General features: G+C 55.0%; 1 protein-coding gene across 1 annotated transcript in view; it reads right to left on the reverse strand.

The window, feature by feature from the left end:
• The window catches only part of TXNRD3 (thioredoxin reductase 3), a 27,692-nt gene extending 8,186 nt beyond the window's left edge, over positions 1-19,506 (reverse strand). The window contains exons 1-12 of the mRNA XM_040246625.1: positions 17,692-19,506; positions 16,683-16,792; positions 13,890-13,994; positions 13,607-13,679; positions 12,593-12,712; positions 10,309-10,451; positions 10,020-10,135; positions 9,196-9,421; positions 8,373-8,465; positions 2,881-2,957; positions 1,697-1,853; positions 999-1,106 (exon numbers count right to left, since the gene is read on the reverse strand). Coding sequence (XP_040102559.1) covers positions 999-1,106; positions 1,697-1,853; positions 2,881-2,957; positions 8,373-8,465; positions 9,196-9,421; positions 10,020-10,135; positions 10,309-10,451; positions 12,593-12,712; positions 13,607-13,679; positions 13,890-13,994; positions 16,683-16,792; positions 17,692-17,839 — 1,476 coding nt within the window. The 5' untranslated portion in view covers positions 17,840-19,506. The remainder of the gene's footprint in view (positions 1-998; positions 1,107-1,696; positions 1,854-2,880; positions 2,958-8,372; positions 8,466-9,195; positions 9,422-10,019; positions 10,136-10,308; positions 10,452-12,592; positions 12,713-13,606; positions 13,680-13,889; positions 13,995-16,682; positions 16,793-17,691) is intronic.
• Between the last annotated feature and the right edge of the window lie 582 nt (positions 19,507-20,088).

Genomic DNA, 20,088 nt, shown 5'->3' on the forward strand with positions numbered 1-20,088 from the left:
GGGCGAGGGCTCCCAGAACCACTTCTTGAGCCTGGCCCAGCCGCGCCACATGGGGAAGGTGACAGAGCCAGCTCGGGCCCGCGAACGTCCCCACGATGTGCGACTGAGATAAACACTGGATGCGTCAGCTCCTCCAAAGACCAGGACTGGCAGTCAACTCGCAGCGGGGAGAGGTCGCGTGCATGTGGCTGCCACATGCGCCTGTTTCTGCAGGAACATAAGTGTGCCCTGCGAGAGTGTGTGCACACACACACGTACACATGCACGCACACACACACAGAGACACGTGTACACGTGTGCACACACGTGCACACACATGCACACGTGTACACACGTGCACATATACACATATGCACACGCACACATGTTCACACGCACGTGCACACATGCACAGACACATACACGTGTGCAGGCATGGGCATGCACACGCACATGTGTACACATGGGCATACACGTGTGCTTGTGTGCACACACGTACACATATGCACACGCGCACACATGTACACACGTGCACACACGTACATATATGCACACACATGCACACACGCACACACAGAGATGTGTACACATGTGCCCGCATGGGCATGCACACGCACACATGTACACACAGATGTACACATGTGCGCATGCACACACGCACGCACACACACACACACACGTGAACCCCAGCAGGAGAGGAGGAGCTGCCGTGAACCCCAGCCCCTGGTCCCCTGCCTCCCGGAATACTGCGTACTCCCCTAGAGGCCTCCCCCCGCAGATGCTGCCTGTGCAAATCCCTGTGTGCAGAGTCTGCATCCTTCTCCCCAGCTGTGCGGCGACCACACTCTGCTAGAGGCAGGGCTTACATTATTTACTTTCCAACTTTCCCAAAGCAGGAATATAATTTCTGACAATGCAGCCATGACAGGAACTTGCAGAACTACAGAAAAAGAAGTGGCCGGCGGGAGAAGGCGTGGATTAGGGGCAAGGTCTGAGAATGCACCAGCCACACATCTTACATCCAGGTTCTCCGCCTGGCACACCTCGCTGGCCTTCTCCTCTGAGTACCCACAGCAGCCGTACTCCAAGGGTGTGAACACCACGGTGGGCACACGGACGTAGTCACACTGCAAGACAGAATGCTCGTGTCTCGTTTTGTCCTGTTTTTTATGGTGAAAATCCGCACGACGCACATTTATAGACAGAAGACAAACAAGCACAGCCCAGTGCGGCTGAGCACCACCCACCACGGTCCGGGGAGCTGAGTCACTGAGCCGACGGGGAGCCCCGACTCTGGCCGCTTCAGTGAGACCGGGACCCCCCAGCCACGCACAGGACCGCACCCCTGCCAGAGCAGGAGGCCCTTCCGCCACGTCGGGCAGGGCGACAGGCCGGCCTGGCCAGGTGAGACGGCCACGCGCTGAGCCCGTCTGATCCCCAGCCGCGTGGCCCTGCCCCCGGCGCTGGAGCAGCAGCCCATCCAGGACGTGTTCCCCGACCCTCCGATAAGAAGGTGCCCCCGAGTCACCCAGGACAGCACCCTGCACGTAAGATGCTCATAAAGTGTTTACTCAAAACCATCAGCAAACGGTAGGGAACTGCACACGCCACGGGGGGCGCCTTCCCAGCAAAGCGAGCACGCGGTGCACACACTGACTTTCCTCGCATCCTGACTGTGACTCAGACGTTGTCCCAAAGACAGCAGTGAGATACTTACCTTCTCTGATCGGCCCCCGAAAAGTCTTCGCGCCAGCAGCTTGCCCGCCCGCACGGCGACCGGGGTGAGCTGCGGCTTGCCCTCCAGGACGTCCCCGACCGCGTAGACATAGGGCACACTGGTCTGCTCCTCGTCATTCACTGGGATCTTGCCCGTCCTATTGTGTTCGGGGAAGAAAAAATATCACAACTGGCTCTGCACTGCTGGAAGCAGACGCTCTCTCGCCAAGTGTCCCTGGAGCCACGTCTCGGACGAGCCGCTGCATGCCTTCTGAGCGCTGAGGACAGTGCCAGAGCTGAGCATGCTGCTGCTGCTGCTGCTGCTGCTGCTGCTGCTGCTGAGTCGCTTCAGTCGTGTCCGACTCTGTGCAACCCCACAGACGGCAGCCCACCAGGCTCCCCCATCTCTGGGATTCTCCAGGCAAGAACACTGGAGTGGGTTGCTGTTTCCTTCTCCAATGCATGAAAGTGAAAAGCGAAAGTGAAGTCACTCAGTCGTGTCCGACTCTTTGCGACCTCATGGACTGCAGCCCACCAGGCTCCTCCGGCCATGGGATTTTCCGGCAAGGGCACTGGAGTGGGCTGCCAGTGCCTTCTCCAAGAGTTGAACAAACTGCTTTGGAACTTTCCTCTTTGCCTGATCAAGGACAGACAAATTCATTCTAAATAGAAAGTAGATGCATACATTTCCACAATTATTTTTTACAAGTAACTGCTTAATGCATGAAATATTTAAGGAAAACATTAAGAGTTATCAACTGATTAATGAAATAACTGATAATACAGAGCTGACAGATTCAGTCCAGTTCAGCTGCTCAGTCGTGTCCGACTCTTTGTGACCCCATGAATTGCAGCCCGCCAGGCCTCCCTGTCCATCACCATCTCCCGGAGTTCACTCAGACTCATGTCCATCGAGTCAGTGATGCCATCCAGCCATCTCATCCTCTGTCGTCCCCTTCTCCTCCTGCCCCCAATCCCTCCCAGCATCAGAGTCTTTTCCAATGAGTCAATTCTTCTCATGAGGTGGCCAGAGTACTGGAGTTTCAGCTTCAGCATCACTCCTTCCAAAGAAATCCCACAAAATAAATTCAGAGCATCTCAGTAATTAAGTCAGAATTTCCCAGGGGCGATCTGCGGAAACACCAAGCTTTGAGCAGGGCTGGGCGCTAACACCAGCGTACTTACTTCTCACTGATGTTCACGCCAATCTTCTCCAGCCCTAACTTCTTCGTACAGGAGTCACGACCAATTGCTAACAAAACCTGTGTTTAGAGAGACGGCAGAAACACAGATCATCAACGCCAGGAGTGAAAACAAGAACATCACGATGAATCCTTCAGACGCTGACAGGAGAACAACAGAATGTCATCCACAGCCTATGCCGATCGATTAGACAGTTTAGATGAGATAGATGGCTGCAAAGACAGACTTTACCAAACTCACACCCACAGGACTCTGTGACCCCACGGCACAGGCTGCACCATGCCCCCTCCCCTAATTCATGCCGAGGCACTGACCCCCAGGACCTCGGAATGCGACTGTATTTGGAGATGGGCCTTTACAGAGTTGATTAAGGTACAAGGCCATTGTTCAGTCGAGAAGTCTTGTCTGACTCTGTGTGACCCCATGACCCTGTAGCCCGCCAGACTCCTCTATGGAATTCTCCAGGTCAAGAATACTGGAATGAATGGGTAGCCACGCCCTTCTCCAGGGGATTGAACCCTTGTCTCCTGAACTGGGAGGCGGGCTTTTCTACCAGAGAAGAGCGGTCCTAGTTCAGAACGTAACAAAGTACCCCGGGTGAGGTTCCTCTCAGATCTGGAGGTCAGACTCCTGAGACCGAGAGTCAGCGGTCCGTCTCCTCTGAGGGATCTCTCCTCGGGGTGCAGATGGTCACGTTCTCCCTGTGGCCCCATGCGATCAACCCCTTGATGCTGTGGCAGCTCAAGCAGATTGACAGCTTCATGCTCACCGAGACCAAACCCACGGTGTGTGAACGTCTCCACGAGCTAGCTCTAGAGCCCCGCGATCTCGTTAGTAAAGTGTCTCCGACACTTAAGAGAAACACCGGTGACACACAAAGCCTCCAGGACAAGAAAGAGGGACAGCATCCCAAGGCCTGTTTGTGAGGTGCAAACATCTGACACAAGGTCAGTAAAAAGAAAAGAAAGCCCGAGAGGACACCCCTGGTGGCTCAGTGGTTAAGAATCCACCTGCCAATGCGGGGGACATGGGTTTGATTCCTGGTCTGGGAAAAGCCCGCGTGCCGAGGGACAACTAAAGCCCTGGGCCACAGCTGCTGAGTCTGGGTGCCCCAGAGCCCACGCGCAGCCACAAGAAAGGCTGCTGCAGTGAGAAGCCCACACACGGCGAGGAGGGGCAGCCCCCACTCGCTGCGACTAGAGAAAGCCCGCACACTACAACGGGGACCCAGCGCGGCGAAACACGAGTGACTTCAAAACAGAGAAAAGCAGAAGCCAACACTCCCCATGAACGCAGACGCCAGATATTTAACGGAGGCCAGCAAATAAAATAGAGCAACATAAGTAAAGGATAATTGATCGTGACCAAGTATTTTTTGTCACAAAATAAAAGTCTGGTTTAACATAAAAAAACAATCAATGGAATTCATCATTTGAACAGAATAAAAAAGAAAAAAACTTAACTCATCCCAACAGAAGCTGGGACAGCATTTGACAAAACTAAGCACCCTTGAGGATTTCAATAAGATCCTCGGTGCTCTAGGACTAGAAGCACGCGTCCCCAGACTGACAGAAGGGTCTGCAGAACCCTGAGGGTGTACCCGCTCGCAGCGGAGAGAGGCCGCCTCGCTCGCCCGAGACGGGAGACCCTCACGGTCTCCGTTTGGTAACACGTGGAGGTCTTAGCCGGGGTGACGAGGCAAGAAAAGGAAATGAAATGCACACAGACTGGGAAGAAGAAACAAAACCACTGTTTCCTGCAGAACAAACCTGAGAAGGTCAGCACAGAAAAGTCATTTGTATTTCTATGTAGAACATTTAAAAATTTAAGATGTCATCTGCAGGAGGTTAGAAACGTGAAGCACTTGGAGATACATTTAACAGAGTCATGAGAGAGCTCCAGAGAACGGTAAAATGCTGCTGAGAGAAACTAAAGAACTTGCCAACATAACAAACGGAAAACCACAGAGGTTCGTGTGCAGGAAAAATCAGCGCTGCTGATTTAAGATGTCAGCTTTACCAAACCCATCCACATAAGCAATACAATCTCAGTCAAAATCCCAGCAGGCTTCTTCTTCAAAATTGGAAAGCTGGTTTTAAATTTATGTGGAGGAAGCCACCTAAGTGTCCATGGACAGATGAATGGATAAGGAGGTGGTGAACATATACGGTGGGATACTACTCAGCCACAAAAAGACATCGTGCCGCTGTAGCAACACGGATGGACACAGAGATTATCACACCAAGTGAAGTGAATCAGACAGAGACAAATGTCACCCGGTATCGCTCACATGTAGAACCTTAAAGAAATGATACAAAGGAACTTATTCAAAAAGCAGAAGCAGACTGCCAGACACAGAAGACAGACTCAGGGTCACCAAAGGGGAAAGGGGCGGAAGGGTTAGCAGATACACAGGACTACATGCAAAGTGGAGAATTAGCAAGGACCCACTGTACAGCACAGGAGACTATTCAGTACATTGCGCTAACCTAGAATTGAAAGAGAATCTGGAGAAGAACAGGTGTATAAGAACCCGCCACCAGCACGCACCACACAGCCGGACCCCGAGGGCTGTGGATGGCACGGCTGCAGATCAGCCATGACTCAACAGAAAAGCCGGCAGAAAGAAACAGCCCTTTGACTGTTAAAGAAAATCAAACATATCTTCACTGGACATTCTAGGCCCACTCTATCAAACATGCAATGCTGTATACTGTCACCCTGCTATGCAACTTCTATGCAGAGTACATCATGAGAAACGCTGGACTGGATGAAGCACAAGCTGGAATCAAGATTGCCGGAAGAAATACCAATAACCTCAGATATGCAGATGACACCACCCTTATGGCAGAAAGTGAAGAAGAACTAAAGAGCCTCTTGATGAAACTGAAAGAGGAGAGTGAAAAAGTTGGCTTAAAGCTCAACATTCAAAAAACTAAGATCATGGCATTGGTCCCATCACTTCATAGCAAATAGATGGGAAAACAGTGGAAACAGTAACAGGTTTTGTTTTCTTGGGCTCCAAAATCACTGCAGATGGTGACTGCAGCCATGAAATTAAAAGACGCTTGCTCCTTGGAAGAAAAGCTATGACAAATCTAGACAGCACATTAAAAAGCTGAGACATCACATTGCCAACAAAGGTCTGTATAGTCAAAGCTGCGCGTCATGTACAGATGTGAAAGCTAGGCCATCAAGAAGGCTGAGCACTGGAGAACTGATGCTTTTGAACTGAGGTGTTGGAGAAGACTCTTGAGAGTCCCTTGGATTGCAAGGAGATCCAACTAGTCCATCCTAAAGGAAATCAACCCTGAATATTCACTGGGAGGACTGATGCTGAAGCTGAAACTCCAACACTTTGGACACCTGATGGAAAGAACTGACTCACTGGAAAAGACCCTGATGCTTGGAAAGATTGAAGGCAGGAGGAGAAGGGGATGACAGAGGATGAGATGGCTGGATGGCATCACTGATTCAATGGACGCGAGTTTGAGCAAGCTCCAGGAGTTGGTGATGGACAGGTAAGCCTGGCAAGCTGCAGTCCCTGCGGTCCCAAAGAGTCAGACACAATTTAGCGACTGAATAAAAACAACAATTCTAGTAGTACATAAATGCTTCTAGAGAATAGAAAAAGAAGGAACATATTCCAGACTTCTTTCATGAGCCAGAAAACTTTGATATCAAAATCTGGGAAGTTCAATATGTGAAATGAAAATTATAAGTCAATATAATTCATGAATAGAGATACAAAAATTTTAAATAGCCAAATCTAAAAATATATAAAAAGAACCATTCATTATCCAGCTGGATTTACACCAGTAATATAAAGTTGACTGTAAATCAATATAAGGCAACACACTAACAGGTTAAAGAAAAAATAATCATTAACAGCCACAAAAGGAACATTCTTACAGCTGAATACCTGCTTCTGACTTTCAACAAACAAAAACCAAAATAACAACCACAACAAAGACGACTTAGCAAACAAAAATAGAAAAGGATTTCTCCACCATGATTCAGAATATCTGCCATGATTAATATCCGCCATGGTTGAGAATATCCGCCATGATTCAGAATCTCCGCCGTGATTAAGAATATCTACCAAACCCCTAAGGAAAACCTTACTCTTCAACCAGAAAACACTGAAAACCCCCTCCCGACCCCAGAGCAAGGCTGGAGGGGCTAGGCCTGCATTTCCTGGCAGCGCTGCCTCGGGGAGGTGGGGGGGGCGGGGGGGCACGGCGGGGGGGTCCTGGCTGGTGCCCTCACGCAGAAAAGGAGGAAAAGGAGGGGTCAACAGAAGGAAGCAAGGCCTTGCTAGCACGCATAACAAAGAAGACGACAAACCGTTAAGGACACGTGAGCGAACGGGCTCAGCAAGGTTACTGAGTGCTGAATCGGATCACACAATCGCACAATCGCACAATCGAGCAGCCTTTCTATAATCAGCAACAGACTGTGAAAGACAATGGCACTTTTCCAGAAACACCATTTGTAACTATACAGAAATATGTGACTACCTAGGAATAAATCTCCCAGGAGATGCTCTACATGTCTAAAGAGAAATATATTAACTTTGCTGGGGGCTATTACAGACGGCCTAGGTCAAAGGGCAGACGTGCCATGAACCGGAAGCCTGGGTACTGCAGAATCGCATCACAACCCTGATCACAATCCCGACAGGGGCTGGTTCTTATGTTTGTTTTCCTTACACCTATCTTTGGCTTCGGTCATCCTCCCAACATCATTCACTTTTAGTTGAAAAAAATCACGGTTAGAGTATACGAAACATACACAGAAAGTTTGATCCAGGTTAGCGATGAACTACAGTTTACACGAGAAATGCTGGTGTCTGACTCGCATGAGTTTAAGTTACAATGACTGCCACCCAAGGGTCCACGGACTACTCACACTGTTTGGAGATTTGACATAGCTTGTTTTTGTTGCTTTTGATTATAAAATATAATCAATGCTTATTGCAAAAATAGTCAAATGCAGAAATGTATAAGACATCTAACTCCCCAGAAAGTGAGCACTAAAAGCAGGCAGGCACACCTGCTTCCAGGCTTCCCGTGTAGTTTGGTAAAGAATCCGTCTGCAAGGCAGGAGACCTGGGCTTGATCCCTGGGTTGGGAAGATCCCCTGGAGAAGGGAACAGCTATCCACTCCAGTATTCTGGCCTGGAGAATCCCACGGCCTACACGGTCCACAGGGTTGCAAAGAGTTGGACGTGACTGAGCGACTTCCATTCACACCTGCTTCCAGATTTTGCTCCCTGCAGTTACACACACCCGCGTATTTCAGCATCGTATTCTTTGTGTGCCACCGAAACCCATCCAATATCAACACGTTCCATCTGTACTCGAGTCTCACAGAGAGTCAAAAAAGTCAACCCTGGGCCCTCCCAACGTGTTTCATTTGCACCAATTCACCGGCGTGTCCGTCCATCCCCTGCTCGCCCGGCAGATGCTCACCGTGTTGTAAACGCCCTCTATTGTCTCTGTCCCTTCCGTGGATTTAGCCACAACCTTCAGCCTCCCGGGCAGGCCCTTCTCCAGCTGCTGGACCTGGCAAGGATGGACAGTGCACGGATTCCCTCCTCAGGTGGCACAGCACGTGGGGGCGGGGCGCAGGGCGTGTGTGCAGGAGGGTGTGTTCCATCTGCACAGAGCAGGGGCGGAGGACGGAGGACCAGCCCGAGGGTGGTCGAGGGACAGACAAGCCCCTGGGTGAGCGGGAAGAGCGGACAGGGAGCCGCCGGGGGTCCGTGTGCACGGGGGGACCACCTCCCAAGGATGCAGACAGCCCAGGACGGCAGCGGGAGGACACCGGGCGGGAAGTCAGGAGCTTTATTTTGTCCTGTTGCATTTAAGATGTTGAGAGGCATTTAAGCGGAGACACCCAGCAGGCAGCTGTATGAACGGGTGTGGAGTGAGGCAGACGCTAGGAGAGCCGTCAGCACTGAGGCGTGACTTGTGGGCAGAGGGGGGGCAGGCAGGGAATGGGAGGGGCACAGCCAGGCACTGAGGCCCAGGGGGCACCCCATCCTCAGGGTCCCTGAGGAGCAGCATGAACAAGGGTAACGTGAGCAGCCCCAGGAGGAACCTCTCCCTCCTGGAGATGGTGGTCCAGAGGTTAGGACTCGGCACCCCCGCTGCAGGGGGCACAGGTCTGATCTCTGGTCGAGGAACTAACATCCTGAACGCCTCAGGACTTTTTAAAAAATCAAACAGAAGGGAAGCTCGTGGAGCTGGACCGGCAGGGCGACAGCCAAAGCGGTCCGGAGCCGGGACTCACCTCCACGGGCACAAACTTGCGCAGGAAGCGCACGCCGAGCTGCTGCATGGAGGCGCCCACCTTCTCGGCCATCTCCTGGTCGAAGCCCCGCAGGAGCACCGAGCGCACCATGACCGTGACCTCCAGGCCCAGGCCGGCCAGGAAGCCCGCACACTCCAGCGCCACGTAGGACGCACCCACCACCAGGGTCGTGCCCGGGCAGTAGGGCAGCGAGAACAGGTCGTCGCTGCAGAGAGAAGGGGCTCCACGTGGGACGGCGCCAGGGGCCAGAGCAAACAGCGCTGGGGGAGTGGCCCTCGGGGGTCACAGGCGTGTCCACCTTGGAGGAGGACGCCAGCCAGGGGACTGGGAATCACAGTAGACCACAGGCAAAGCCTGTGCTGGGTGTTCACCTGAGCAGCCACGCAGTGAAGAGCGTGCTTCTTAAAGTGCATCTGGTCGAGAAAGTGTGCAAGTCGCTGCCCTACTTTACACACTGAGGTCACAGGTCCTCTTGACCACTGTCCACTGGGAATTCCGTTAAATCCCAACATTGGGACAGCGAGTTCTCCTGGTCCCCCGGCCATCACTGTCACACAGACACGAAACCCTGAAGCAGCATTTGCTGCTTCGCTCTGGGCTCCAGCACGTGTGGACCAAGGCCCAGACTCCCTCTCCCACCTGGAGGCCTGGAGACACACTGTGTGCGTCTGTGCTCTCAGCTCTGCCTTGCGTGCCCTTCCGCTTGTCTCAATGCAAATCTCTTGTGAAACGAGACAGGGAGTGAGTACTCTGGAGACACAAACGTAACGCGACGGACGGGCAGGCGGCCTAGTTATCCCCACCTGGTGATACAGTGCTCTCTGTCTCCCGGGATCCCCAGGTAGCGTGGCCTCTCTCCTGTTGCGATGACAAACTTTGCAGCAGTATAAAACGCCTCCTGTCCTTTGTCATTGGTTGCCTTGAAAAAAGCAAAGCAAACTTCACTTTTCCTTTAGCACCAGACTGATCGGACACCAGGACGCTCACACACCGGTTGCAGCCCTCAACCACGGAGGGACCACGGAGCCCAGGTCCACGCGGGTGCAGGCACAAGTGAGGGGGGCAACCGAAGGGGCCAAAGGCCCAACTGACCTTGACTCTGTGGTGCTCAACAAACTCCCCGTAGGAGTTGACGTAGGTCACTGCCTTCTCCCGCAGGGCCAGCCGGTGGCCCCAGCTCAGCGAGCCGACGTGGCTCTGGATGGCCTCCGTCATGGTGGCCCAGCTGTGCCTCACTGGGGGAGAGACCGGGGCGGGCGGGAGTGAGGGGCTGCACGGCCGCCGTGAAGTCACACAGGGCACGCGCGTCTATCGCTTTAAGGACCCAGACGTGAACAGAAGATAATTAACAAGCAGTCTTCTTACGCCAGTTCCAGCCCCCATGGCGCCCCTGGTGGCTCAGGAGGTGAAGCATCCCCCTGCAGCTCAGGAGGCCCGGGTTCGATCCCTGGGCTGGGAAGATCGCCTGGAGATGGAAATGGCAGCCCACTCCAGTGTTCTTGCCTGGAGAATCCCACAGACAGAGGAGCCTGGCAGGCTACAATCCATGGGGTTGCAGAGAGTCGGACACGACTGAGCAACTAACACACACAGCTTCTCTCGTATTATAAACAGGTAGGAAGCAGAGTTCTGGACATGCCGAAAACCCATGGAGCAGGGTGGGAAACTGCCCTCCCACGGCCGGCCCCCGGATCTACAGGTGAGACACGGGTCCCCCGCGGGCAGGGCCGTGACAGTGAACACCAGAGCCCAGCTGAGAGCTCACCCACTTCCTGCTGAAGCCAGGGCGAGGCTGGTGGAATCAAGGCTCCTCCTCACCCCTGGGCCTGCCAGCTGGGGCTCATTTCCTGGATTCACCCCATCTACTGATGCTCCCCAGGGAAACACTGGTCCAGGGTCCTGCCAAGCTGGGTGAGACCCCCAACCACAAACCCGGCCGACTGGGGGTTCACCCTCGGTCCCATTTGGACCCTGACCCTCCAGCGTGCTCAGAGACCCGCCCACCAGGCTGAGGGACTCCCGAGCACAGGGGAGGACAGAGGTGGGGACTTGGGCAAATCGGCGATTATGGCCCAGACGTCACGTCATCCTTCCTACAACCTCAGCAACAGGACCACAGGTCTAAGACCGTGTGGTCCAGAGGGTCAGTCTGGCGACTGTGCTCCCCGACCCCACGCCCCTGATCCCGGGGTTACAACCACCTCTCCGCCGGGCTCACGCCCTCTGTCGGCCCCTCTCTCCAGACAGGCCAGGCTCCCAGGCCTCAGAGAACCGCGCGTCTCATGGCCCCGGGGACCTCTGCTTCTGGTTTGTGTAAAAGACACTCTCAGAAGGTCCACAGCACGCCTGCATGTCAGCACCCCTAGAAGCAGGCTGAACACGGCTCCTGGGGACCCCTCCCCCAGACCTGCAGAGTCAGGAGCAGGAGCACGGGGCTGGCACCTAGAAGGTCCCCAGGGCCCTGACGTGGCAGGTCCACGGAAGGACCTGCTGCACTGTGTCACCCATCCGCTTGGTCGTGTGACGAGCAGCAGCAGCGTCTTCAATTCTGATGGAAAGTCGGTCCCCTGGTCCCTCAAAGGCGGCACAGCTACCCTCACACGTTCACTTCTCAATATGAACGTGAGAATAATCCGTCCAGTTCCAAAAAGAAAAAAGCATTCTGACATCTTCCTTGGACTTTAAATAAACTTTACGAAATAACTCTGAGATAATGTGTTCACGATATGCAGACATTCCCTGGGACCCAGAGCACGGCTCTGCTGCGCTTCCACGCTCCCTGGTGTGTTCTGCACACCCAGTGCAGTGCCTTCCGAGGCCCCGCGCCATGCTGGCTGTGCTCTCCCTCACGCCGCTTCCTGTGGGTCGTGGCTGCTGGTGCAGAAGTTCCGCATGCTCTTCCTCTCAACAGCTTTCCAACCTCGTCTGCTCGCACGCCCCCATTCACTGTTCTGTGTGTTCCAGGCCTGCCACACTCCTCCGCCTTTCCACACGTGCTCAGAGGCCCCTAGACCACCTCCAGGCCAACGTGAACATCACTCCACCCTGCTCCATCCAGCCTGCCCGCGGCGTTCCGCCCAAGTCGGCGCTCTCCTGAGACTCGCGTTCTAACTCCTGCCCTGAAAGCTCCCACACACTCCGCTATGCGTCTGGGATGGCCGGGGCTGCAACAACCCTGCCCCAGCCCTGAGGCCCCTGGCAGCAGGTCTGCACTGACCGTTTTGGAATCCTGGGTCCAGCTGGCACATGTGAGCTCCTAACGAGTGTTTATTAAACTAACGTAAAAGTCAACTACAGAAACAGAAAGAGCAAGCATTTCTAAGAAGCCAATTCTTCCCTCTTTCCTCCCAGTCTGGACGGTTTCCGCATCACCCACCTTGCTGACTGTACTCCCAGCCGAACTTCCTGGCGTCGGTCAGCGCCTGCCCTAGCAGCGCGGCCTGGTGCATCAGCTTCTTCGGGACACAGCCAACATTCACACATGTGCCACCGAGACCTGAGTGAGAGAGCCGCAGCTGTGATGCTGTGCGTGCACACGTGTGTGCTCACGTGGCTTGTGCACACGCAGAGTGGGTGCTATGAAACCGTGGAAACAACAGGCTTGACGACTGCGGGGCAGCATCACACACCGGTACACAAACGATCCGCGTCACGGTGACCGAGGGTCCCTGCAGGAGGCCCAGGAACGAGCAAATTCTGACGCGCATTTGAACAGCTCCCTGGGTACAGAATCTAAGACTTCCACCTGAGTCCCCATCACGAGGTGGTCAGAACTGGGTCAGGCTAACTGGGCACACGCTGCCCTGAGGCCAGGCAGGGCCGGCCTCCAGCCTTTCCCTGGGCAACCCTGACTCCTCCGGGCCGGGACCACCCACCGCCAGCTGCCTGGACTCTCACCAACATGGGGTGAGACAGACACTCACATCGGTGCCCTTCGAGAGCGCGTCGCCCTGGTCCCAGGAGGCAGGGCTGTGCCCGGGACGGGGAGGCGGCAAGGGAGGAGGACAAGTGTACTCAGCAGACCCTCCTGCAGCCAGGGTGTCAGTTATAAAATCGATGCAGAGACACAGGAAAGCGTCACGGCCAACCTAGGCAAGCACGATGGGGTGCACCCCGCTCCGAGACCACGACCCTGTGGAACAGCCCCGTGTGGGTGCAAAGCCACCCTGGCAGACGCGGTGGAGCACTCAGGGCCTGGAATCTCCCTGTGCAAAATCCTCCTTAACCGTCCTCGTGTTATCTTTCTGCCGTCTCTTATTAACACAGGACCACGGACAGTGTCCTCAGCCCGAGGCAGGCGGGTTACCCTCTGGGGCTGTGGTGAGGACCGAGGCAGACCGATGAGAGCCACAGAGAGCAAGCCCCCCGAGACAGCAGGAGAGCCGCTCACCCCAGGCCGTGCCACGGGGGGCTGGGACCACGAAGTCCAGCACCATGACCTTCCTCCCCAGGACGGCGGCTTCCTGCGAACAAGACACACGGAGACCTCGTCATTTTCCCGACCTTGCCCTGAAGGATGAGACCGTGTCTGTGACAAAACACAGTCTCTCCTCTCTGTTAGCCCAGCCGTGCCACAACCGCAGCGCAGACTGGAGCGGCCTAAGCGTCGACGGCGGGAGGGAGGCTCAGGGCCACCGCCAGGAGGACCGTCCACGGGGGTTGCTTCTTCTCACCTGAGCACACGAGAGGCCCCCGGAGCCCCCGCCGATGACGATGAGGTCGTAGTCGTACGCCGGCTCCTGCTGGAGCAGCTGCTGTAAGAAGCCACTCTGATGTGCCTGGGGGGAATCAAAGGACAGGACACGGCACGACCGAGCTGACTCAGCACACGCGGCTTCCATGAAAACCTCAGGGACAGGTGACCGCAGCGCAGCTGAGCGGACTGTGACTTTATCTGGAGGGTGTTCGGTTGGGCCCAACGAGTCAGACCGAAGCCACAGCAGATAAACGCACTGGTTATCACCCAAGAGCGAGGCACACGTCAGATGGCGGGGAGGTCGGGCCTCATCCTACATCAGACAAGCTCTCTCCGCGAGCAGCTCTCTTGGCCCTTCCCGCCGGCTCACCTCTGTCCTCCTCAGACCTTAACCATAAAGATGAGCTCACCGGGCGGCACTTTACCGGCCCCTGCCTTCTGCTCTACTGGAGGCACACACGCCTTGCTAAGCAGCGGACTCCCCTCCTGGGTTAAAAGGTGTAAACAAACATGGAGAACTGAACAGTTAAAAAGTGAGTGACTCTCGAGCACACTCTCCCCTCAGCAAGCGTGCAGGTGGACTGAGAGGGCACAATGGAGTGCCAAGTAGGGCTGGAGGTATCAGAGGGTCTGCACACGATGGAAGACGACGGAGAAGCTGACCTCCCACCTCAGTGATAAACGGATTCCCTCTTTTCCCTTTAAAAACGTTCACGGCCAAGCAGAATCCTGCAAGCTGGTTCTGGGACGTGGGTCCCCTTCTCCCCAGATGCCGGCTTCTCTGATTGAGGCGACTTTCCTTTCGACCAGCACTTGGCTCCGAGGATGGCTGGTGAGGGGCAAGCACACGCGCCTGACGTAAGACCAGGAGCGGCACCTTCTGCTTGCGTCCACCCGCGCTAGTCTTCTCTGAAAACAGTGCTCACGCATCATCGGCGGGCATGCACTGCGGGTTTTCTCCTGATTTTTCATAAGTTGATCTAAATCTTGCAACTTCCGGTACAACGCGAGCCTTCTGCTTTGTCTGTTGGGAAAGGTCAGGGCTGACCCGGAGGCACAGCCTGATGTCCACGTGGCCAGAAGCGGTGTGGACAAGGCCGGAGGCTCCACGTGAGGCTGGAGAGCAGCTCTGTCTGTGTGAGGTCAGCTGCTCAGTCATCACGCTGGCTCCCGAGCCGGCTCGTCCTGTGAGTGCTGCGCGAGTGCTGCAGGACCACAGACCCGGCGAGGCGCACGGCCCCAGCCCTACCCTCGGGTGCTCTTAGGGGGTCCACCTCGCACAGAGCTGCCGCCCAGGGCAGGGCTTTCAGCCTCCGAGGAGACTGGCATCTCTGCAGCCCGAAGCACCACCCCCAACCCCGTGATGCACTTTCCCAGCAGGCCCTGCCAAGACCAGCGCCTCCGAAGGTGTTGGAGGCTTCAGCAAGGGCACCTGCTTCCAGGACGGGTGAAGCAGGCAGTTACTGGAAACTGATGCTGATCCCAGATTAACGTGTGATGCAGACAACCTTTTCTCCCCCCCAAAGTGTAATTCTTTCTTTTTAACTGTATGAAGCTTTTAAAAAGTCACTTTATTTCTCCTTGGCTGCGCGGGTCTCTGTTGCTGCGCAGGCTCCCTCCAGCTGCAGTGACCAGGGCAGCTCTCTAGCTGCGGCGTGCGGGCGCCTCACTGCGGCGGCTTCTCCTGTCGGGGAGCACGGGCTCTGGGTGCTGGGGCCCGGTAGTTGGAGCTCACAGCCTTGTTGCTCCGCAGCATGTGGGATCTTCCTGGACCAGGGATTAAGCCTGTGTCCCCTGCACTGGCAGGCAGGATCTTATCCAAAGTACCACTGGTGAAGCCCCCAAAACATAAGCTTAATTGAATCTAGACCTAAGCATTCAATCCATCACCACTGATAACTACATACACAGAGGATCTAAGAGCAGAGTTTTAATAAAAGCAAACAGACAGTTAAAATAAGGTCCTTATTATTACATGTCAATTTTTATCTATCTCTACGTAACCAAATGATTCCTGTTCATTTCTGCATTCTAGGAAGCAAACAGAGAAGGAAATGGCAACCCACTCCAGTGTTCTTGCCTGGAAAATCCCAGGGACGGGGGAGCCTGGTGGGCTGCCGTCTGTGGGGTCGCACAGAGTCGGACACGACTGAAGCGACTTAGCAGCAGCAGCAGCAGGAACCAAACAGAGCTTCTCAAAGCTCACAGGGCCAGTGGCCTTGGTGGGAGAGCTGCGCTTGCTGGGCTGGACTGCCAGTGCTGACCTCATTTCCCTAAACCTCGAGGTGGAAGGAGGCCTTGTTTGTCCCCATTTGGAGGGAGAGAGCAGGGCAGCCCACCCTTCTGTCCTCCAAGCTCACTCGAAACTTTCTGCTTCTCAGCATTCAAAGTTTGAATTGGTAAAAAGTAAAGTAATCATAATTATCTGATAATCATCCCATACTGCCTACTCGCTCAGTCATGTCCGACTCTCTGGGGCCCCATGGACTGTAGCCCACCAGGCTCCTCTGTCCATGGGATTTCCCAGGACAGAATACTGGAGTGAATTGCCATTTCCTCCTCCCGGGGATCATCCCAACCCAGGGATCAAACGTCTTCCACATTGCAGGCAGGTTCTTTATCATGTGAGCCGCCAGGGAAGCTTTTGATTTTACAAGCTCCAAAAGACACAAATGAACAGATCTGTAAAAACCATTTCCACCTCTTTTAAATATTTTCTTAAAAACAAAATTTGGACAGACAGCCTTCAGAAACACACGGTACTATTTACCTGGAAAGTGTGGTCACAACCGCCCAAGTGCACTTTATTCACAAAGATACTGGGCACAGTCCTCTGGTTGGTGATCTCCGATAGAACCTCCTGGACACTGGCCCCCTCATCTGAGGAATAAAAGATCAAAGACGTAAGACCCTGCCAAGGTTCTGAGGCTCTGCGAGCTGAACTGAAGGGCTGTGACACTCTGATGCCCACATGCGCGTTATCAGCTTCACGAAGTGACAACTCAGGGGTTCAGAGGAAGCCTTACAGAATAAAGAGCAGACTCCTGACTGCTTTTAAAATGAACACTTTCAAATCAGAATCTGATCTATAATCCACTGGCTAGGCAGAGATAGATAAGAATCGTCTCTAAAGAGCAAACATAATATGTGCTCTAACACAGAAAATATATCCAACAATTACATTTGAAAAAATCTTTATGCTCATAGTCCAAAACACTCCCACTCCTAAAAACTGAGCTGGGCCCTCGGTCCTTCAGGCTCCCCATGTGGTAAACTCTTCAGCAAAGTCTCAAAGATTCAAGAGCATTTCACTTATTAAATCGACCTGGCTAAAGAGAGGGATGAAGTCTTGAGAAGGCAGAGATTGGGCTTTCTGTTGTCCAAGCACACCCGTGGAAAGTGCATGGGATTCAGAAGCAGGAAAGCGGGAACACTGGCGCCGGCCCTCCTGGGGCTGCGCTCAGGAGACGGGCAGACCCGCCTCGTCCTGGTACAGCCTCCTCTAGGCTGCCGGACAGCGGGCAGACACGCCTGAGGACCGCCAGCGCTGCCTTACACGGCTGCCATCCACTCCCCCCTCAAATGCAGACAATGTATGCAAAAAATCCACAGAAAGTATTTCCACACACAGGTTCATCTTCTGCGGGGTTGGAGGTAGATGAAATCAGCTCATCGAACCCAGAGACGGGAGTAAACTGAGCTGAATGAGGCAATACAAGGAAAGAAGTCAACCTTATGGACGCTGATTACAAACAACAGGTACGAGCCGTTCTACTCACCAACTTGATCAAGTTCCAAGACGTTACAGTCAACTCCCAGAGAAGAAAAGAGTTCTTTAACCTGCAATGAAAATGCACCTGCATTCTCCTCTCGCAGAGACCAGACACAGCTACGGAGTGTGGGCAAAGCACTGGGATGCTCAAACATGCCCTTCAGGAATGCGAGCCCCGGGCCACGTTTGCTCCTGTTCTCGGAGAGCCTTCCCAGAATGACCTCCACCCACCTCTTCCTTTCTTTTACAACCTGCTGTCTCACTTCCAAATCTGTACCTTTCACTCAAACCTCTTTTTTGGAACTCCAGACAAGCAGCATCTCTCCAGCTGGGTGGTCCCGGAGCGCCTCGCGCGGAGCGCGCCCCACACCACCCTCCTGTGCCCACCTGCCCCTCCCCTCTGCTTTCTCTCAACAGTCATGAAACCATCCAACTGTCACACACCTAGGACGGCGCATCCACTGTTCCCCAAACTCAACATGCAGCAATGAGCAGGACCCCCCCCTGCCCGCCGGGAGGGGAGGCGGATGGCCCCACTGTCACCGTTCGCCAGCTGCCTGCACACAAAGCCCTGGGCCCTGCCACGCGGACAGGCGGCCAGCAGCGGGGCGTCCCCAGGAGCTTGCTCGTGACTACGGAGGGTCTCAGACCCCCTCCTGCAGGCTCTTCCTGCCCCACGCCTACGCCCCGTCCACCCAGTTAACTGCTAAGTCTCCACAGCGCTCCGCATGGAGCGGGCTCCTCTTTCCAGCCCCCCTCAGCTGATCTCCTGAGCCGGCAAGACCTTCCAGGGGAAATTCTCAGTCACCTCCTGGGAGTTCTCCAACTGCCGCCACCAAGGTCAATCAGAGCCCACCATCAGCAGGACTCCGGCCCTTCGGCGACCTCAGCCCTCGAGGGGAAGCCAAGGGGCTCCGGCTCCAGGACAGAGGCGCGAGGGTCTTGGCCCATCTGCCCCTGACAGATGTCCACGGCTGGTGAGAGGTGATTAAAAAGGGCCACTGAAGTCTCTGGAAGTTGAGGGCACACAGCAAATGAGGCAAAGTGTATTCAAGAGAATCCACTAGATGTCAGCAAGAGCGGGGCGCCTCAGGGACCCGTCTTCCGCCCCCGAGTGTGACGGGGCGCCCGGCGCTCCGGGGTCCCAGCGCCCCGAGGCTGCCATTCCTATCGCTCAGGCCCGAGAGGCAGAGGCTGTGTTACTGGTGAGTGTGGCAGCAAGGGAAAGCTCCCCCCTGCACCGCCTCATTCACAGATCAGAGGGTCTGTGCCAGGCGAAAACAGCAGGGCCCTGAGCACGCTGCCCAGCCCACCTGCAGGGCAGGGCTCTGGGCTGGGAGAGGCAAGCCAAGGAGGCCGGAGGCTACGCCCTACCAGAGCCGCTCCTAGAGCAGGCTGTCCCAAGGGAAGCGGGTCCGCACTCCAGCTCCGGATCGAGGTCTCAGAGGCCGCTCGGGGCAAGGGGGAAACCGCAAGCTTAGAGAGCGCTGAGCTCCAGCCTAAGAAACTGACCCTCTGGCACGGACCGTGGCGCGGTTCACACTCAGGCACAGCTGAGACAGTGGAGATGGCGGTGGCCGAGTCAGAGGATGCCGGTGGCTCCTCCTGGCAGCAGGCTAAACTGTGAGCCACCGGTCAGCAGAGAGCCAGGAGGAGACATCGGAGAACGGCCCTGCCAGGGTAAGAAAAAACCGCAAATCTGCTCAGTAACGACTGCTGCAGAGGGCCCCACCTGGCGGCTGCCTGGCCTGAATAACTGACTCACTGGAAAGATGAGGGCAGGAGGAGAAGCGGACGACAGAGGACGGATGGCTGGACGGCATCACTGACTCAACAGACATGAGTTTGAGCAAGCTCTGGGAGATGGTGAAGGACAGGGAAGCCTGGCGTGCTGCAGGCCATGGGGTCACAGAGTCGGAGCAACTGATCAACAACACAGAACAATTTACACCCCAGGGCACCATCAGGAAAGCAGAGCATCTGACCCGCAATCAGAGGAGCCTAACACCCGGGCACGACGGTGAGAGGGTCAGAGAGTGTAACACAGACGGCCGGTGAACCCGTCACCCCAGGGCACCGTCAGGAAAGCAGAGCATCTGACCCGCAATCAGAGGAGCCTAACACCCGGGCACGACGCTGAGAGGGTCAGACAGTGTAACACAGATGGCCGGTGAACCCGTCACCCCAGGGTGGCTGCACAGACCCAAGGCCACACCTCTGAGGAGTGGAAACAGACTTCTTGAAAATAATCCGTAAGAGATACACCAGCAGAACTGGCCACAGAGGACAGCTGCGGTGTCTAGAGTGGCCATAACGCATCACCAGAGATGCCCCAGTTTCAACAAAAAGATGACCAGACACACAGAGAAACAGGACAGAGGGTCACACACGAGAAGAAAGCAGG

This window comes from Oryx dammah, unplaced genomic scaffold (genome assembly GCF_014754425.2).
Source record: "Oryx dammah isolate SB20612 unplaced genomic scaffold, SCBI_Odam_1.1 HiC_scaffold_9, whole genome shotgun sequence".
NCBI lineage: Eukaryota > Metazoa > Chordata > Mammalia > Artiodactyla > Bovidae > Oryx > Oryx dammah.